Source organism: Artibeus jamaicensis, unplaced genomic scaffold (genome assembly GCF_021234435.1).
Source record: "Artibeus jamaicensis isolate MK-2021 breed Jamaican fruit bat unplaced genomic scaffold, CSHL_Jam_final contig_384, whole genome shotgun sequence".
NCBI classification, from domain to species: domain Eukaryota; kingdom Metazoa; phylum Chordata; class Mammalia; order Chiroptera; family Phyllostomidae; genus Artibeus; species Artibeus jamaicensis.
In genome coordinates, this window is record NW_026521810.1 from 23,061,224 (window position 1) to 23,079,829 (window position 18,606).

At 37.6% G+C, this 18,606-nt stretch overlaps 1 protein-coding gene and 1 pseudogene across 1 annotated transcript in view; both read left to right on the forward strand.

Moving 5' to 3' along the window:
- The window catches only part of GCFC2 (GC-rich sequence DNA-binding factor 2), a 38,061-nt gene extending 23,076 nt beyond the window's left edge, over positions 1-14,985 (forward strand). Inside the window, exons 12-17 of the mRNA XM_037130817.2 lie at positions 2,178-2,302; positions 4,428-4,504; positions 5,903-5,969; positions 8,646-8,792; positions 11,942-12,066; positions 13,324-14,985. Of these exons, the coding sequence (XP_036986712.2) occupies positions 2,178-2,302; positions 4,428-4,504; positions 5,903-5,969; positions 8,646-8,792; positions 11,942-12,066; positions 13,324-13,441 (659 nt within the window). The 3' untranslated portion in view covers positions 13,442-14,985. The remainder of the gene's footprint in view (positions 1-2,177; positions 2,303-4,427; positions 4,505-5,902; positions 5,970-8,645; positions 8,793-11,941; positions 12,067-13,323) is intronic.
- LOC119038358 (small membrane A-kinase anchor protein-like) lies at positions 5,981-8,621 on the forward strand (annotated as a pseudogene).
- Positions 14,986-18,606: the final 3,621 nt, after the last annotated feature.

Below are 18,606 nucleotides of genomic sequence, written 5' to 3' on the forward strand. Positions count from 1 at the left end.
ATGGCAGGAGACTCGACGGGGTGGTGAGCACACAGGACACGGATGGTGTGTTGTACAACCGTAGGCACGAAACCTGTATAGTTTTGTTGACCAGTGTAACCCCAATAAATTCAATAAAAAGACGAAAAAAGAAAATATTGTTAAGAAATGTATAAGAAAGAGAAATATATTTACAGTATTTATTGAACAACATCCATGTAAAGTGGACCGATACAATAAAAAAAAAAGGACGAACACAATTTAAAATAGGTTGGCCAGGGAAGGCCTTCCTGAGAAGGTCACAGAGGAGCTTGAGCAGATTTCAAAAGGAAGTGAGCCGTATGAAATCTGAGGGAACAGCATCCCGGGCAGCAGAAACAGCAAGGCCAGGGCCTCGAGGCAGGAGCTAGCCTGATGCACTTGACAGACTGTGCTTAGCTCAGTGTAGCTATAGTGGGGTGAGCAAGGAGTAACAAGAGGTTAGCAAGAATGGCACTCATTCGTAAGGACTTTTATCTTTTACTGTAAGTGAAAGAGAGCCATTTGAAGAGTTTTGAGCAGAGAAGCGACATGGTCTACCTTAACACTTAATAAAATCTCTCTGGTTACTCTGTTGGGAATGAACTGTAGGCAAGCCAGTTACGAAGCTTTTGCAGTAATCAGGCAACAATACAGTGGCTTGGGCAGGATGTTAAAAGTGGAGGTGCTGAAGACTGGTTGAATTTTGTATATATTTCAAAGGTAGCACTGATAGAATTTGCTAATGTTGTGGTTGTGGAGCAAGAGAGAAAGAAGAAACAGGAATGACTCGTGGTTTTCTTGCCATAAGACTGAGAGAAGCAAGTTCAGGGTAGGAGGTGTATCAGGAGCTCAGTTTGACACGTCTTGAGTTTAAGCTGCCTCTCGTGCAAGTGGGTATGTCAGTGAGGGAGTTGAGTATGTGAGTCTAAAGGAGAGGTCTGGATGGGAGATAATAAATTTGGAATTTATGAGCACACAAATGGCATTTAAAGCCACCAAGGTATCTTTAAATACTGAAGGTGTATCTATGGATAAGAGAGAGAAAGAAGGTGACTGGAGTTCTGAGGTATGCCGTCATTTAGAAAGTCAAAGAGGTGACAGGCAGCCAGCAAAGGACAGCAGAGAGGTAGGTGGGAAACCAGGTCAAGAACGTGTTTCTAGAGGGAACAATCAGCTGTTGTAATTGTTGCTGATAAATCAGATGGGGACTAGACTCTGCCATTAGATTTTTGTCATCTGTGACTGGTTGGAGACGCAGTGTAACTGAAGTGAATTCAAGAGTTAACGGGAGGAGAGAAATCAGAGATAGGAAGCTTAGCCTTCCTGTTTTAAAATGAAGGAAACAAATAGTGTAGTACTGAAGGGGAAAGTGGAGTCAAGAGACCAATTATTTTTAATACAAGAGAAATAATTGTAGGCCGATGGGAAAGATCCAGTAGAAGTGATGACGATACCGGAGTGAGAGCACAGAATTGCAGAGCAGAATCTTCAAATAAGCCAAGGGCTTTGGGATCTTTTGCGCAAATAAAGAGCTGGCCTTAGTGAGGAGCATGAGTGCTTCATCCCCAGGAGTGGGAGACAAGTTCAGCTACGTGAGCGCACCTGCAGGTAGGCGTAGTAGGGGCTTAGGGAGCGTCTCCTGCCTGGTTCTGTTTTCACATCAAGTTAGTAATCTGCTGAGAGTGAGAGCAGAGAAGACAAAGTAAGAAACAGTCACCCAGAAGAGTAAAATCCATTAACTTTCCGGATTTAATGGATTAACTCTTCTTAACTCCATAAACAAGGAAGAGAAAGACAGGAAATAATCCTTAGAGGAGAGGGAGAAGGCATGGGCCAGGGAAACTGTGATTGCTGGGCCGCATTCAGCGTTCACTAGAGTTTCATGGTGATGAATTTAAAGTGTAGTTTTTTTCCAGCCATGTTTTGGCAGCACAGTTGCAAGCGCAGACTCAGTGACAAGGTGGATTTAACAAGGGGTGGCTTAGCCAGACAAGTGCTACAAGCCCAAAAGGACAAAGAAAGTAAGGATGCAGGCAAATATGAAATGGTAATGATTGGTGTGGATTTTAAACCACAAAAGGAAAGAAGTAATCTTGGCTAAAAAGCTTTGGTTGTTTCTATGTAACAAACAAAGCAATTGAGAAAATAATTGTGCACCACCGAAATCTTTGTTTCAGATTTTGTAGAATTCATATGGGATCCTTTGTCGACCTCACAGACCACAAGTTTGATAACACACTGCACAGTGATTCTTGATGAACTTTCCATTCGGGAGAATGAAGTTATTAGTAAAGGCAAACAGGTAATAATTTCCAGAGTTATAAATTTCTTTATTTACATATCAACATAATTTTATTATAAATCATTTTTACAGAAGACACAAGACAATTATCAGAAAACCATTTGGGGGAAAACATACTTAGTTCTGATTTATAGGAACTAGAATTGACCATTTTTTTCTGTTTGTACTAATAAGACGAAAGATACACTTTGATACTCCTGACTACTCTTAACAGGAATGGTTATTATTACAGGATGCACAAACATATAACACCCAGGTTAATCGTTTCTATTCATATTAGCTTATTTCTCTGTTCAGTGGTCTGACTTGTGTTCTCGCGGCTGAGCCAGCCCTCCCTCAGATCTGTGAGTGTACGTTGGCCCTGCCAAGATGAATAGCCATAAATGAGTTAGTATAGATTCATTCCTTCTAAAGGAAAAAAAATCTCATTTCCTTTGTTCTTTTGGCAAAAATCTAAGTGGCACTGTGGCCTTGCTGTAACAATGACTTTACAGTTAGGCTAGCATTCACTATAGTAGCTAATTATTTGTAATCTGCCAAAGAGCAGTGATCTCTTTAAGGATTCAGTGTTCAATAGGATAAATTTGCATTGTACTATGATTTAGAATGGAGTTTTGCTAGACATAAAGAGGAACCTTTTAGAGGCCTAAAGTGTTTATACAAAGGTGTGTGTATCTAGTTATTAAAAAATCTTCACTGTTTAGAGAACTTTCCTATCAAATAATATATTTTAATACTCGGGAAAGGTAATAAGCTGAGTTTTAAAATATGTGAATTTAGGTTTTCTTTTGTTTTAAGCAATTTATTTGAAATTAGTATCAAACTTACAAAAAAGTCTCATGAATAAAAATGGCCTACTCATTGAGTTTTTGTTTTAATGTTTATCAAATATTGCTATGTGGCCACTTGAGGAATATGCTACAGATATTTACATAGAATGAGAAGCAGGACTTCAGTTCGAGACACTTTTTATGAAAAACACTCAGCCGACGTCTTCGTTTTCGAGTGGTCTAGTCAGTGTAGGGCGTGTGAGGGTTTACTCCATGCCGCACACATTGGCATGACTCAGGACTCTCGCCTTAGCGTGGAGTGAGCCACATTAGCTTTTCAAATGCGGATTCCTTTTTAAGAATAAGAACACTATCCTATAATAGAAATTTTTCCAATATGTGAAGAAAAATTGTTTAACTCCCCTTGTCTTTTCATCCTAGTTTAAGGACTCATACCATTGTAGGATATTTTCATCCAGAACTTTATTTCAGAGTTGCAGTCCTGACAGACATGCACATTTGTGACCTGCTTCTTCCACTTAATATTATCTAATTAATATTTAAATTTGTACATTACTACATTCTTCATAAATTAGCTAAATAATATTTCAGAGAATATGAATGATGCCTATAACTTAATGTCCCTAAAAGTCCCTGTGGTTGAATATTTTGGTTTCCAGTTTTTGATATACAAATAAAAAATTAATCTGCCAAAATAAATTTACTGCATCCAAGGATATTAACAAACCACCAAAGGACTCATAGCTAGAGTATATAAAAGGTTTCCACAAATCAGTAAGACAGAGGTAGACCTAATAAACAGATATGTAGACAAGCAGCTTAATTAAGTAGTTTATAAAAGGGCGTGTCCAAATGGCAAGTAAGAGTATGAGAGAATGCTCAGCATCCCATTACTCAACAGAAAAATTAAAAAGAAAAGCCTAATAAAATATGACTAAATACTAACCAGAATTGAAAACAGTTTTTCAAAAATACCACATTTTACTAAAGGTATAAACAAGTTTTCTCATACACAGCCAATGGGAATGTAAATGGACTACACCACTACTTCCTAAAAGACATGTGCAAAAACTTGGATCGCAACATTATTCATAGTAGCCCCCAACTGGAAACCATCTAAATGTCATATCAGTAGTGTCGTGCAACAGAATACTGTACAGCCATGAACACATCTAACTACAGTGATATGCAATAATGTGGTCGAATAAAGTTCTCTCACTCCTAATTGACATTTTAACACCTGATTCTGTGTGAGTACAGAATAAACTACTTCTTTTGGTAAATACATTTCCACCCATGACTATCATTGATGCTTTTAAATTTTTGAATAATAGGATTTACTTAAATCCATTGTTTCGAGAATGAAGAAAGCAATAGAAGATGATGTTTTTATTCCTCTGTATCCAAAGAGGTAAGAGCTATTAAATTCTAGATTATATGAATTAGTTAATCATGTAGTACAGATTTAAGAATATAATACAAAAGAAACTATATTAAATATTTTCTAAATATATTTATACCCATTAAGATGCAAATTGAGATTTTAACATATTTCTCAGTCATCTTCTATGTACCATATATGATGCTTAGTCCTTGGACATAAGGGGGTTTTTAATGTTATTCTTAAGACCATGACAGGTAGCCTGGCAGCATAATTAAAATCACAGATTCTGGAGCCCAGATTCACCATCACGAGATAATGACGGTGGGCCTTTCTATGTCCTCAAATGTAAAATGGGGCATTGAGTTAATGCCGACTCAAAGGACAGTGTGAAAACGAAGCATACTCAGAACAGTGCCTGGCACAGAGAAAGCAAAGCATAGCCTGGGAACATCACTGAGGGGCCAGAAACTGCATCTGAGTTGCACTGAGTTGCAGTGAGTTGTTATTTATTTTAAATTATGAAGCAAGTAGTGTTTCATGCATGTTCGTATATTTGCTAAGAAGACATCGGTGACAGTAATAGATCATGAACTGAAGCGAGCCAGCGAGTACTCACAGGGCGGAAGAGCTTTATGGAGAGAAGAGAAAGGCACTTAAAGCTTCCTGGTCAATGTGAATCAAGAAAAGATATCTGTGTAAAAATTCTGCCTTCTTACAGTTTGTTTTCTAATGTTTTAGATAGGTAATATAGTCACATGGTTCAAAAGTATGAGTGTATCTTTTTAAATTTTTACTTATATTTAAAATAAAAAATCTTCCTCCCACTCCTTTCATTTGCCCCAGTTTTGACCTTCCTTTGTTACGTACATAAATGCATGCAATAATAATCACTGTTAGTAATTTTTTTACCCTTCGAGAATTTCCTTATTCAATTAGAGTTAAATATATGTATATGTTGTAATCTTATTTTCCCTCCTTTTTGTAGCAAAGGGAAGTACATTGCAAACAGTTGTACATTGTTTTTGTTTCTTTTTTGACATTTTGGAGATCTTATAAGTAGTTTGTCATATACATGACATCATATAAGTAGTTTCCTCATTCTTTTTTAAGCTGCATGATATGCTACCATATAGATGTACTGTAAGTAACGGGCACATAAGTGGCAAACCATTGCTGACAATGTTGTGAGTAATTTTATAGACATTCTGTGTATGTGCAAGTATATCTAATGGCAAGCAAGCTGTTTTCAAAAACAGACTCGTTGGGTCAAAGGTACACGCATTTGTCATTTTTATACTGTCAGCACCTCCATTCATAATCCATTAGGGCTTAGTTTGGTTGCTTAAAAAAACACATTTTTAAACTCTTGTTCTGAAAGAGTAACAGTTGTTTGCATTGTCTCCTTTCTCTTTTATTTCAAATTAGTGCTGTAGAAGACAAAACGTCACCACATTCAAAGTTCCAAGAAAGGCAGTTCTGGTCTGGTCTAAAGGTAAGCCGAGAACTGCAAAAATAAAAAACTTTCTTTCAAATCCAGTTTACTATAAAGTAGAGGTCATCAACAAACTTCTGTAAAGGACCAGACCATTTTCTGAGCCTTTAGTCTGTTGAACTATGCGGCTCTGCCACTGTGGCACACACACAGCCATAGACAATTCATGACAAACAAGCATGGCTGTGTTTCAATTAAAGCCTCTACTTACAGACACTGAAATTTAAATATCATATAATTTTCACATGTCACAAAATTTTTTTTAAAAATAATTTAGAAGTATATAAACCAGGTAGAAGCGGAAGGGGCCTGGGCGCAGCCTACACTGACCCCAGTGTCCTGGGATCCCCACCCCCACAGGGCCCTCCAGGTCCACCCTGGGCAAGGAGACCTCCACATGCCGCCTCCCCCCAGAGGCTGTCCTGGCAGGGTGTCCATGAACACTGCATGTGAAGAACAGTGAAAGGGATCAGTGATTTCTGAAGTATCCTGGAGAGAGAGCACTGGTCAGCTTCCCATGGACACTCAACTGTTTTCCAAAGTTGCTATTGAAATAGTCTTTCCTACTGCTCTGCTTCACTCAAAGTTCCTCATAACATGGGCTGAATGAAATCAAAGCAAACTTTTCTCTTTCCTACCACCACAATCGAGAGTGACAAGGTACACACAAGTGCAGAGAGCTTTCTGTCGAAGGAGAGATTTCAACCTAGGATGCCTTCTTGAGTTATCAGTGAGGAAGTGAAAGAACCCACAGAGTTCGAAATCGTGGTCTCCGAGTTTGCACATGCCTGTCCCAGGAAATCTTGTATGATGGCTTGCAGCAGTGGGCAGATAGTAACATCAAGTACTGTGGCATCCCATTCATTGAGAGCAAGGGGCCTTGATGCTGTGGAATTATGATACCTTCTTGAACTGTGTGGGTAGAGGTGGTGCCAGTTTAAATACATGAAATAAGAGCAAAAAGTTGCATGAACATTATGACTCCATCTGAATGTAAAATTCAGCCTATGATCACATCAAGAGTATAGGAATGCCTAAAATGCAATGGGTTTTAAGCAGTTCTGTAGTAATAGCAATTTCTGTCTTCTTGTTCTTGGATTACAGTCACTTAAAGGGCTTAAAGCTAGGTCATGTGGTACCACAGAAATCAGCTATATGTCACATACAGCTTGAGACAGTATCACATCACCAAAGAAAAATTTTAAAAATGAACTATAATAGAATAAAAATATAAAAACAATTGTTAGTTCACCAGCTCTACAAAAACAGGCAATAAGTTGGATTTACCCCACAAACCACAGTTGGCTAATCCCTGGTCTAGAAGATAAAGGATGAAGTCAATGCTGAGTCAGTGGCAACAGGTATGGTGAAGAGAAAATGGGTTCAAAAGATAGACTGAACTATTGAAAGGACTTGATGACTAATTAATAATGTGAAGAATGTTGAGTGCTTGCCAGGTTTCTGACCTCAGCAGCCTGGTAACTTAAGACATCCTTTGAGGGCACTGGAAGAGATCTAGGGAAGACAGGTTTGGAGGGAAGATAGGATCTGTTTCAACATAGTTGACTGAGGATACCTACAAGAGGGCTAAGAGGCAACTGGATATGTGGGTCAGAATTGCTGGGGCAGATCTAGCCAGAGATTTGGGAGCCAGCCACAGACAGTGCGTGGAGCCGTGGTCATGAATGACAGCCTCTGAGGAGATGGGGCGACACATGCAAAGAAGGCCAAGGCCAGAACCTTGGGAAACACTGACGTAAGAGGTGGGCAGAGAAAGAGTCTTCAGAGAAGCCTCAGACTGAATTGTGAAACTTAGAATTATCACAAGAGAGTGGCATCAGGGGAGCTAGGTGAGGGGCTTTCAAGAAGTAAGACGGTGTTAAATGCCATTGGGAAGCATTAGGAGAAAGACTAAAAATGCTTATTGGAGTTGAATATTAGGAGGTCATAGGTAAGCCCAGCAAGAATAGTTTCAATAGGGCGAATTCATGTGTGTCGTGTGGTTGAGTCAAGAAAAAGGCCTTCCAGGAAGTGGGGGCAACGTCACAATGACAAAGTATAGAAAAGCATGTTGGTACAACTGCATGTAGTTGAGCACTCACAGTAGTAAATACAGTATTGGGGAAAAGCGGAAAACACTAAAATTCACAGAAATATCTGGATTTAGAGAAAAGAAAAGCAACCCCTATCAATTTTATTAGACTTTCTTTTAAGTATTTTTATCCAAGTTGCCTCCAAAGTTACAGGCTATTATTAATCTTATTTTATATATCAGAGCAATGAGGTTCCCAGGTTTGACAGATTTCCCAAGGTCACACACAGTGGTAACAGTGGCACTGGCCTTAACGGCAGTCCTCCTAGGGTCCTGCGGTCTTGCATCCAGTGGTCCCGGGCTCTGGGAGAGCGTGGGTTGAGGAAGACTGTGATTTGGAAAGGCTCCAACACATTTATTTGAGATGGATGCTGGGTGGTTGTCCTAAAAACTAAAAATAAGATGAACAAATATGTGGAGGTTAGAATATTTTCTGTTGATTCTAAAATTGAAAGTTCTAACAGTACTAATTGTAGTGAAAGTTTAAAAGAGTTTGACCAACTTATGTTCATTGGAGGTTCTTCTAGTTTTTCTTTGGAGAAAAGATACATAGTCACTTGACATTTTATTTTCTTTTATTCTAGCTCTTCCGCAATGTTCTTCTTTGGAATGGACTCCTCCCAGATGGTACCTTGCAAGAGCTGGGACTGGGGAAGCTGCTAAACCGCTACCTTGTCGTGGCTCTTCACAACGCCGTGCCCGGGCTGGATGTTGTTAAAAAGTGCAGCCAGGTGAGTTCTGTAGGAAATGATTCTAACTTTGGCATTTTTTTATATTCAGTTATTCAAATCCATTTTGTAACAAAATAGTTAAAATTGTCATGTCCACATAATAACAAACAAATCTGTTTAACAGACTAGAAACCCAGAAGCAACTCCTCAGTGTTTAAAATTTAGTATCTAGGTTAATCATTTATAAAAAATATTAGAACCTTACCTCTCACTAAATACCTACATAAATTTCAGGTAAAATGAAGAATTGTTAAAAATGAAATAAAATATTGTACTAAAAAGATAAATGACTGTATGATGGTAAGGGAGTCCTTTCTTAACATAAAGCAGAAGAAATGATGAAAAAAAGTGTCAGATTTGATGAAGATAAAAAGCTTCAGTGGATCAGAAAAACATTAACCAAAAAGATGCCAAGATTACTAAATCATTGGTAAAACCAGAGGGTGGGTTCATTGAACTCACTGTACTTACTCTTTCTCCTGTTGTGTGTGTTCGAAATCTGTAAAAGGCTAAAAAGAAAGTGAGTTAAAAAAGTGAGAAATAAAAGTTATAATACAGGAATGGACAAAATAGGTTAACAATAATGATTAATAGACAAATAAATAAATAATGCAAGAATAAACTGTGTTTTGCATACTCATAACTGTAAACGTACTTTTGCCCACCCCTGTATATAATAAGAATTAATATCTATCTATAAAAAGGGATTTTTACAAATCAGTAAACAATTCATTAAAGATGGTCAAAAGACATTCAACAGGCAAATCACTAAAAAGTAATATACAAAAATAACCTCTAAACATGTGGGAAAGATTAATAGTACGAATAATCAGAGAGATGCAACCCTGGCTGGTGTGGCTCAGTGGATTGAGTGCTGGCCTGCAAACCAAAGGGTCACTAGTTCCATTCCCAATCAGAGCATATACCTGGGTTGCAGGCCAGCTCCCCAGTGAGGGGCATGCATTGATATTTCTTTTCCTCCCTTTCTCCCTCCCATCCCCTCGCTCTAAAAAATAAATATTTTTAAAAAGAGAGAAAGAGATGCAAATAGTACAGTAGGGATATTAGTTTAACTGTTGTGTTGGCAAACTTTATTGCTGTTGTTGTCAATGTAATTGCCAGTGTTGTCATAAGCAAAGGGAAACAGCAGCTCCCCATCATCCCAGGGGTGCCTTTCACCTGGAATGCGAGACCCAGCGGTTCTGGAAAACAGTCTCTGCGCTGGAGGAAGAAGAGGAGCAGCTCTAGAAACTATTTTTGACATGATTGATATAAAACCTTTTAAGTTTGTACCCTTTGACTTAGCGATGTTAATTCTAAGAATTTATTCTAAGTTAAAAATCAGAGGTGACCATATAGACTTTAAGTACAAGGAATGTTGCTATAACATTATTTATAATAAAGATAATTAAAAACAACCAAAATGTTTAAAAACATTACTGTCTATCCAGAAGATAAAATTCATTGTTATTAAAGAATTTTTAAGAAATGAGAAAATAGTTACTTTATAATGCAAATTTTCAAAAGAAAAAAATATATATACACACACATATATATAAAACATTGGGTTGCAGTTCCTAGCCAACCAGAATTTTTCTGGCTGTGGTTTTTATATCATATAGTTTTAAACTACATTATTTACCAAAAATGTAGGTCATCATCCACCCTGTGTGTTTCAGGTTCCATTTGATCTCCTTTGACCATAAGAGTGCACCACGCAGTCGAGGAGAACACATGGCATTCCCTCCACAGCGCGTGGCTAGATAACCAAGCCAGGATAATGTGGTTCTGTGTCTTGGGACCATTTATGGAAAATCTGCGTGGTTCCATGAGACTTATCATTGAGACTTGTGTACAAAACAAAGGCAGAGCCAGGTGCAATTGATACTAAATTGCAAGCCAGTAAGGGTTGGTTTCAGAACTTTAAAAAAGAAGTGCAGTTGGCATAACAAAACTTGTAGGACTTTCTGCCTTAGGCAAGCAGTGTGTCTGCATTTTTTCTGAAAAATTGCAAAAAGTGATTAAGCAGTAGGATAGTAGGATAAATCTTTTTTCTCATCTCTGTTTTCAGGGCTGACCAATCAGATTTATTTTAAAAAGAATGAATCCCAGACTTTCATTTAACATTTTATAATAAATATGTGGTGCATTTTCTCCCTGCTTTTACTTTATATAAGATCTTCCCAACTGTAGCATAACCTATTTGATTGTCAAAGAATTTCTTCAAATAGTATGACCTCAGGTTTTCCCTTTCTCCCCTTTTCTCTCATTTTCATTCTTCTTTCTAGTGTGAAGTTATTCATTTATTTTGTTAACATTTTTCTGTTTTTGCTTGTATGTGTTAAGGATAATGATGTATTATTTTTTTTCCCAAAGAAAAATTGAGCGCACACACCCTGACTTTGTGCACAGACATTGCTTTACACAGACATTTAAAGCAATGTATTAAATTAGAAGAAAATCAAAACCATACTTTTTAAAAATTTTATTTAGTTATTTTTCAAGTACAGTTTTTTGTCTATTTCTCCCATCCCAGCCTCCCCCCCCCCGCCCCATGCTCCCCTCTCCCTCCCATTTCCACCCCCCTTAGTTCTCGTCCCTGTGTCCTTCCTATTTATTCCTCCAAATCCCTCCCCTTTTTCCCCCTTAAATTCCCTTCCCTCTCCCCTCTGGTCTTTTTTATTGTATATCTTAGAATCACCTACTTGATTCCTTAACTCTAATTTGTGTAGATTGTGTGCTAGGTCAATCAGTGTCTTCGTGAAACAGCATTAAATGTATGTATTTTATAGTTGTGATAACTAAAAGTGTTTTGTGTTTAGGCATTTCTGGTGTTTAATGGTAAAGTGTGGTTTGTACAGATACAATGGTTCAGGAATACAAAGTAAAGAAAGTATATTACAAGTGCCACTGGAAGGTGGCATAAAAAGTATCATATTTTAACCTATTGGAGTTAAAATATAATTTTTAAAAAGTGTATAACCTTGACAACGAAAAGGAAATTCTCAAAATCTGTTTAACCGCACTGCAGAACGGGAGAGTAACACACAACCTGCACGATCACTGCAAAGATCAAATGGCGCCGTGTCAGCAAAAGTCCTTGGATGGTAACTGTCATTATGAAAACAACCGTGTTTTTTGATTAACAGATAACAGCATATTTACCAGAAAAATGGTTTGAAAGTTCCGCCATGAGAACGTCTATTCCCCAGCTAGAAAACTTCATCCAGTTTTTACTGCAGTCTGCACATAAATTATCTACAAGTGAATTCAGGTACTGCACACTTTACTGTACCTCCATAGGCATGGTTCAAGGATTCTGTTCTATCTGCAGTGATTTTTAGAAAGACGTGTACTTTTACTCCACTTTTAAGAATCTTTTGAGACTGTCACTGTAAAATTATTAGATATTTTTATGTGCGACCTTTGGAGTCATTATTTTATACTCACACCTCATACATATATGGAGTTCATATTTTTATACTTATTGTACCTTTATTGGTGTTTGTTACAGTTCATATTTTTAAATGTATATCTGTTCCAAAATAAACACATCCAGAAAACTATAGCACAGGGCAATTTGGAATTAAAACTGGAAGTCAGAAGCCTCTTATTAAGCATGTTTTTAATATGTTTTTAATTTTCCTGGCCATTTTTAAAGTCTCAAGATGTTTTAAGTACAGGTCTGCACCCTGGGGTTTACCCCACAGTAACCAGATCTCTGTGTTGTGTATCTCATTTATAGCGTCCAGTGTTTGGGGGCCTAAGGACAGTGGTGTTCAGGGGAACCACTTCTCCAGAAACCACAGAGTCCAGATTTGCAGCATTATCCGGGGTGTCAAACTCGCATTCACTGGGATAAATGTAACTACTCCTCAACTAGGGGCAAGGAGGTCGGCACTGCCACCAGGTGGAAACCAGGTGCCGGACCAGATGAAACAGGTGGAGGGTCCGGCCTGCGGGCCTCGTGCTTGCCCCCTGTGCCTTCCATGATGTTCTGTGGGCCACGTGCTCCCACTGAGCCTCCCACCACAATCGCCCTCACAAGTGGTGGCGGCACAGCACAGCCCAGATTTCTCACAGTGGGTTTCTGTGTGCTTTTCTGCACTTCACCGTCATTCACGGTAAAATGTGCCAGGATGCGTCCATGAAATAGTCTGAATTGGAACTTTATAATGAACTGGAGAAGGTAGCATCTGAATATACAGAGTCCGGCACACCTTTTTAATTAATGACGCACCTAAAAATCATAAGCATGGAATTCTGTAATGTAACAATATCACACTCAAGCACACCATATATATGACATTCTCAGTAAAATGCTCAAGTTAAAACTATACATTATTACATATTATTATCCCCCTACCAACCACACTCAAGCAGGCGTTACTTCCGTCAGACCCTGTGTTGTGCTATTTTAGATACTGGCTTAAGGTAAAGTTTTTGTTTCCGATTAACAACTGATGATTCATTGTGCTCTTACGCATTACATATGTTAAGGGGAAAATGCTTTTTTTTGTTTGTTTTTCAGGGATGAAGTCAAAGAAATAATTCTTATTCTGGTGAAAATAAGAGCTTTGAATCAAGCTGACTCCTTCATAGAAGAGTATCACCTAGACCATCTTAAATCAGTAGTTAGCAAAGTTTGAGTGACCTGTACAGGAAAATAATAAAGTAGATTGTAGTCTGGCCACATTTGGCTGTTTTGCTGGGGGGTGGCTTGGGGAGTGCTGGTGCCTCCTTATTCTTAGTAATAGAGGCCAGAATTTGAAAAATATGTATGTGTTTCATCCACCACTCCCTCCTCCTGGTATCAGGAAAGGCTGCTCCCCCGATTCTGTGGTGTTTGCAGGAATTGTTAAGCACACAGGGGCAGTTAAGAATTCAGCACACATATTTCCCATTGATACTTCTGGCTGCTTTTCCAGTTTAAGGAGAGGAGTTGGAGAAGCCTTGCTTGTAGCTGCTTTGGCTTTAGTGAGTCTTCTGTCCCGATCCACAAAAACATCTTTTAGTTCTCTTCATTTTAATGATCTCTATTTACAAATAAGCTAAAATGGAAATATTAATTGGAATTAATTGCTTAAGTATTAACTGATTAAGATATTTAAGGCTGTGATAGCTAATGATTGCCAAATAGTCAGTCCTTCAGAAATCTGTACCGATGTGTTGTATCAACACACATACAAGAGAGGCCATTGAGTGCCCACCAGCAATAGGTGTTAGCATTGGGTTAACTCCCTGCAAATAGAATAGGTGAAAAAGTCTTATTTTAGTTACGTGTTTGGGCTGCTAGGGAGTGAATGCTTGTTGTTTGGGGGCCATTTGTAATTCTTTCTGGGATGTCCATTCATGTTTTTCTTAGAGATTGGTAAGAGCTTCATATATTTAAAGATAACAGTGTTTTGCCTGTCCTGTGTCATTTGCCATTTTTATTTTAATTTTGTGTATATTTTTGGTGTACTAAGTCATTACTTGCTAGGTAGTTACTACTTTTTTATAATGTTTCTTGTTGTTTGTTTTAAGCTTAATTAAGGCATTTTAAATATTCAGAATACATGATCTGTTTTCTAATAAAATATTTATATAATGAAGAAAATCTAAGGCAATAGTTAAGGTCGAGAATATTTTTCAAAGTAAGAGTTTACTAGTAATATTTCTTAAATCTACTTGGAAAGTAGCAATGGCAAACCTAAATATATATTTGTGTATTGTTGTCCAAAAGATAATGAAAACATTGATTATGTTGTGGAGTTTGAGCATGTGGTCTCTGACACAGTCACCCCTCACTTGGAAGCTGCATGCATTTCAGTGGGTGGACGTGCAATTTCTACTGCAGTGAAGACTCGTGATTCACTTGACGAACAGCTATTTGAGGTTTATTTTAGTTGCACCAATTGTACAGGAATAGACTCTTACCTAGAAGATTTATTAAGCCATTGCTGAAAAGCGTTTCGCATTCCCACACAGTTACTGTTGCCGGGGTCCTTGCTTTCTCATTTCAGTGTCACTCCGTCAGCCCTCTGCTCTGTTTACAGGGGTGTGTGTGTGTGTTTGTGTACAGCTTTGTTGTTTACCTAAATGCCAGGACTGTATTGTATATGAGATTGTAATTTTTACTGTAAAAGTACATACACATTTGAAAACTTCCCTCTGCCTTCTGCATTTTTATTAAAGATGTGTTGGAGGTGTTCTTACATGTTTAAGTTTATTTTCTCATGGGCAGAGAGATTTCTTTTGCTTTTCATAGAATGGAAAATATTGAATCTATTTTCAAAGCTACAAATTGATTTAAACTTTGATATTTTAAGTTTCATTACGCTTGGAGTTTGAACCTTAAGATTTTGATCCACCATTTACTACAATTGAGGATATTCAGAAAACATTAGTGAAGCTTATCTAATCCTCAGTGCAGTTTTTTTTCTTATTTTCCTGTTAATGTGAAATAGATGAAATGAGTGGAAAAAACATAACTAGCAAGAACAGAACTTAATAACTCTTCACACATCTCAATTCTTTTCCTGGATTTTTTCAGTTTTCTGTTCACATAAAGAATGTGAAATTTTTACAGAATCAGACAATGACTTTTTAAAAACTTTTTTCATGCTGTCTTTTAGGAACCAAAAAATGACCATTGCCCTGGCTGGTGTAGCTCAGTGGATTGAGCGCGGGCCTGCGAACCACACAATCGCGGTTCGATTCCCAGTCAGGGCACATGCCTGGGTTGCAGGCCAGTTCCCAGCAGGGGACTCACGAGAGGCAACCATACATTGATATTTCTCTCCCTCTTTCCTTCCCTTCCCCTCTAAAGATAAATAAATAAAATCTTTTTTAAAAAATGACCATAGCCCTGGCTGGTGTAGCTCAGTGGATTGAGCTTGGGCCTGCGAACCAGACAATCGCAATTCGATTCCCAGTCAGGGCACATACCGGGGTTGCAGGCCGGTTCCCTGCAGGCCAGTTCCCAGCAGGGGATGCACGAAAGGCAACCATACATTGATGTTTCTCTCCCTCTCTCCTTCCCTTCCCCTCTAAAGATAAATAAATAAAATCTTAAAAAAAAAAATAAAGTTCTAGTGAAAAAAAAAATGACCATGAAAAACACTTCAAATAAATTTTGTTTACATTTCTTAGGCTTATAACAAAGTGATATTTATGTGGGCGACCCCTAAGAAATATTATATGTGATACAAGACTTGAAGAGGATATTACAGCAAAAGAAAATAATAGACCAACCCTTCATGAACATAGAAATAAAAGTCCTTAAAGTATTAACAAATTGAAACCAGCAGTGTATAGAAAGGATATTAATAATATTAATTCATCATGACTAAATAGGGTATATTCTAAGAGGGTAAGGTTTGTTTAACATTAGAAAGTGTAATTCACCAATGAACAGAATAAAAGAGGAAAACTATATGATCATCTCAGTGAATGACAAAGTGCAACACCCTCTCCCAACCCAAAGGCTAGGGATATAAATTTCTCAGTCTGATAAAGAGCATTTGCAAAAACATCTACACCTAACATCATACTTAATGGTGAAATATAAAAGAATGCACTCACCATTTCTGTTCAAATTGTTCTGTAGGTCCTAGCAACCAGAAAATCAGGAAAAGGCATAATGACTAGAACACAAGAATTAAGAGTCATTATTCACAAAGGAAATGATTGTTTACACAGAAAACTTTACCAAAAAAATCAAACTATTAAGTACATTTAGCAAGCCCAGGGGCAGGCTGGTGATCTGATTGGAAACTTAATAACATTTCAGTAGAATCAAAATACATCAAATACCTAGGAACAAATCTATAGAAAGATGTGCAAGTTTTCTACATTGAAATCTTCGCTGAGACTTTTTTAAACCTAAATAAAAAGAAGAAACAGTGTGTTCATGGATTGAAAAACTCAAACTTTGGTCTCCAAACTGGTGTATAGTTATGCACCTATCAGAGTTCCATCAGGCTTTAAAGAAATAGACTGGTTGATTAAAGCATTAAAATTAAATTTTGTGTGGAAATGCGAAGACCTTAAAATAGCCAAACTAATCTTGGAAGATCAGTTGGAAGACTTGCTGTATCTGATTTGAAGACTTACTCTAAAGCAATAGTAATCAATGCTATTAGCATAAAAATAGATTACTGTATCAATGGAAGGGAATCAACAGTTCAGAAATAGACCTACACACATGACTGCAACCAAGTTTTGACAAGGTGCCAAGTTAATTCAGTGGGAAAAGGAGTCTTAATAACCATATTAGTGGAACAACTGAATATACGAAATAAAATTAGGCTGCTCCCTTATGTGCAACCATGCCTCCCAAAGAATAGAGGTAAATTATGGATCTAATGGTAAAACTTAGAACACTTAGCTTGTAGAAAAACATGCCTTTGATCTTGGAGTAGGTAAAGATTTCTTGGGTAGGACACAGGAAGCATAACCAAAAAAGGAAATAAAGAAATTGGACATTGTCAAAATTTAAAATTTATACAAAATTATTCATCCTAGGTCCTCTAAGAAGTACGAATTAAAACTACTGTACAGTGATATATACCATTTCACATCCACTAGGATGACTGAAAATACATCAAATGGTGAGAATCAGAAGCCATTGGAACACTCATAAATTGCTGAAGGAAGTGTAAATGGAACAATCACTCAGAGAACTGTTCATCAGTTTCTTATTACCTACAGTCACTTACTATACAACTCAGCAATTCTCCTAGACATTTACCCAAGAAAGCAAAAACACATTCACAAAAAATCTTGGGAAAGAGTATTGCTAGGAGCTTTATTGGCCCAAAACTGTACACAAGATGGATAAACTATTCATACAATGGAAAACTCCTCCCTGGAAATGAATTAATGTATGCAAAACAATAAGATCTCATAAACTTGTTAAAGAAGTTAGAAAAGAATACATGCTTTACGATTCAATGTATATGAAATGTAAAAATATAATTTAAATGATGGGTAAATTAAAAGAAACAAGGCAACTTGTGGTAGTGATGAAAATGCTCTACCTTGATTGGCGTGGTGGGTACATGGGCGTGCTCAGTTGTTAAAAGCCCCCTGATCAGGAAACTTAAGACCTGTTATATTTTATTGTACTTTAATTGCACATCAGTTTTTTAAATATAGGTCAGACAAGCTCTTCATGAATCTTGTATTCAAAGGTCATCGGTGAATGTTAACTGAAAAAAACAGATAGGGATGTCCAGAGATACTTTTGTTCGTAGCACACACAGTCCATTAGACCAGTGGCTCTTAACCCATTTTCTGCACAAACAAACCCGTACTTAACACATTTCCACCAAGAATCAGAAGCGCTGCCCCGTTGGTGTTTAATGTTAGGGGTTCCTTATGATCTAACCAGAAATGTCCAGGGAACTTCTGTAAGACAATCATAAACTAATTTATGTTGGCAATATCCTCTTAAAACATTTAAGCCTCATGGAGTTAGTCCAGAAAAATGTGAATTAACATTTGTTAACACAAAGCTTATAGGCTTTTTATTTAATGTCAAGAGAGCACTGAGGTTGACTATTCATTTGAATATTTTCGTGTCAATGGCTGTGTGGCAGAACTAAAGGCCGTCAGACCCACAGTTCCCAAGCTGTGAGCTGAGACGCTCCAGGGCAGGATGTAAACTCAGAGACATCACAGAGCATCTGAAATTTTCAAGGGGGACAGCAGTACTTGACAACTGTCAGAAACCACTGGCACTTGGAGTTCAAAGTTGCTCAGTTTCAATGTGATCATGTTACATTAGAAAACAAGATGCATTGGTGAAGCATCTTATTTTCTAATATAA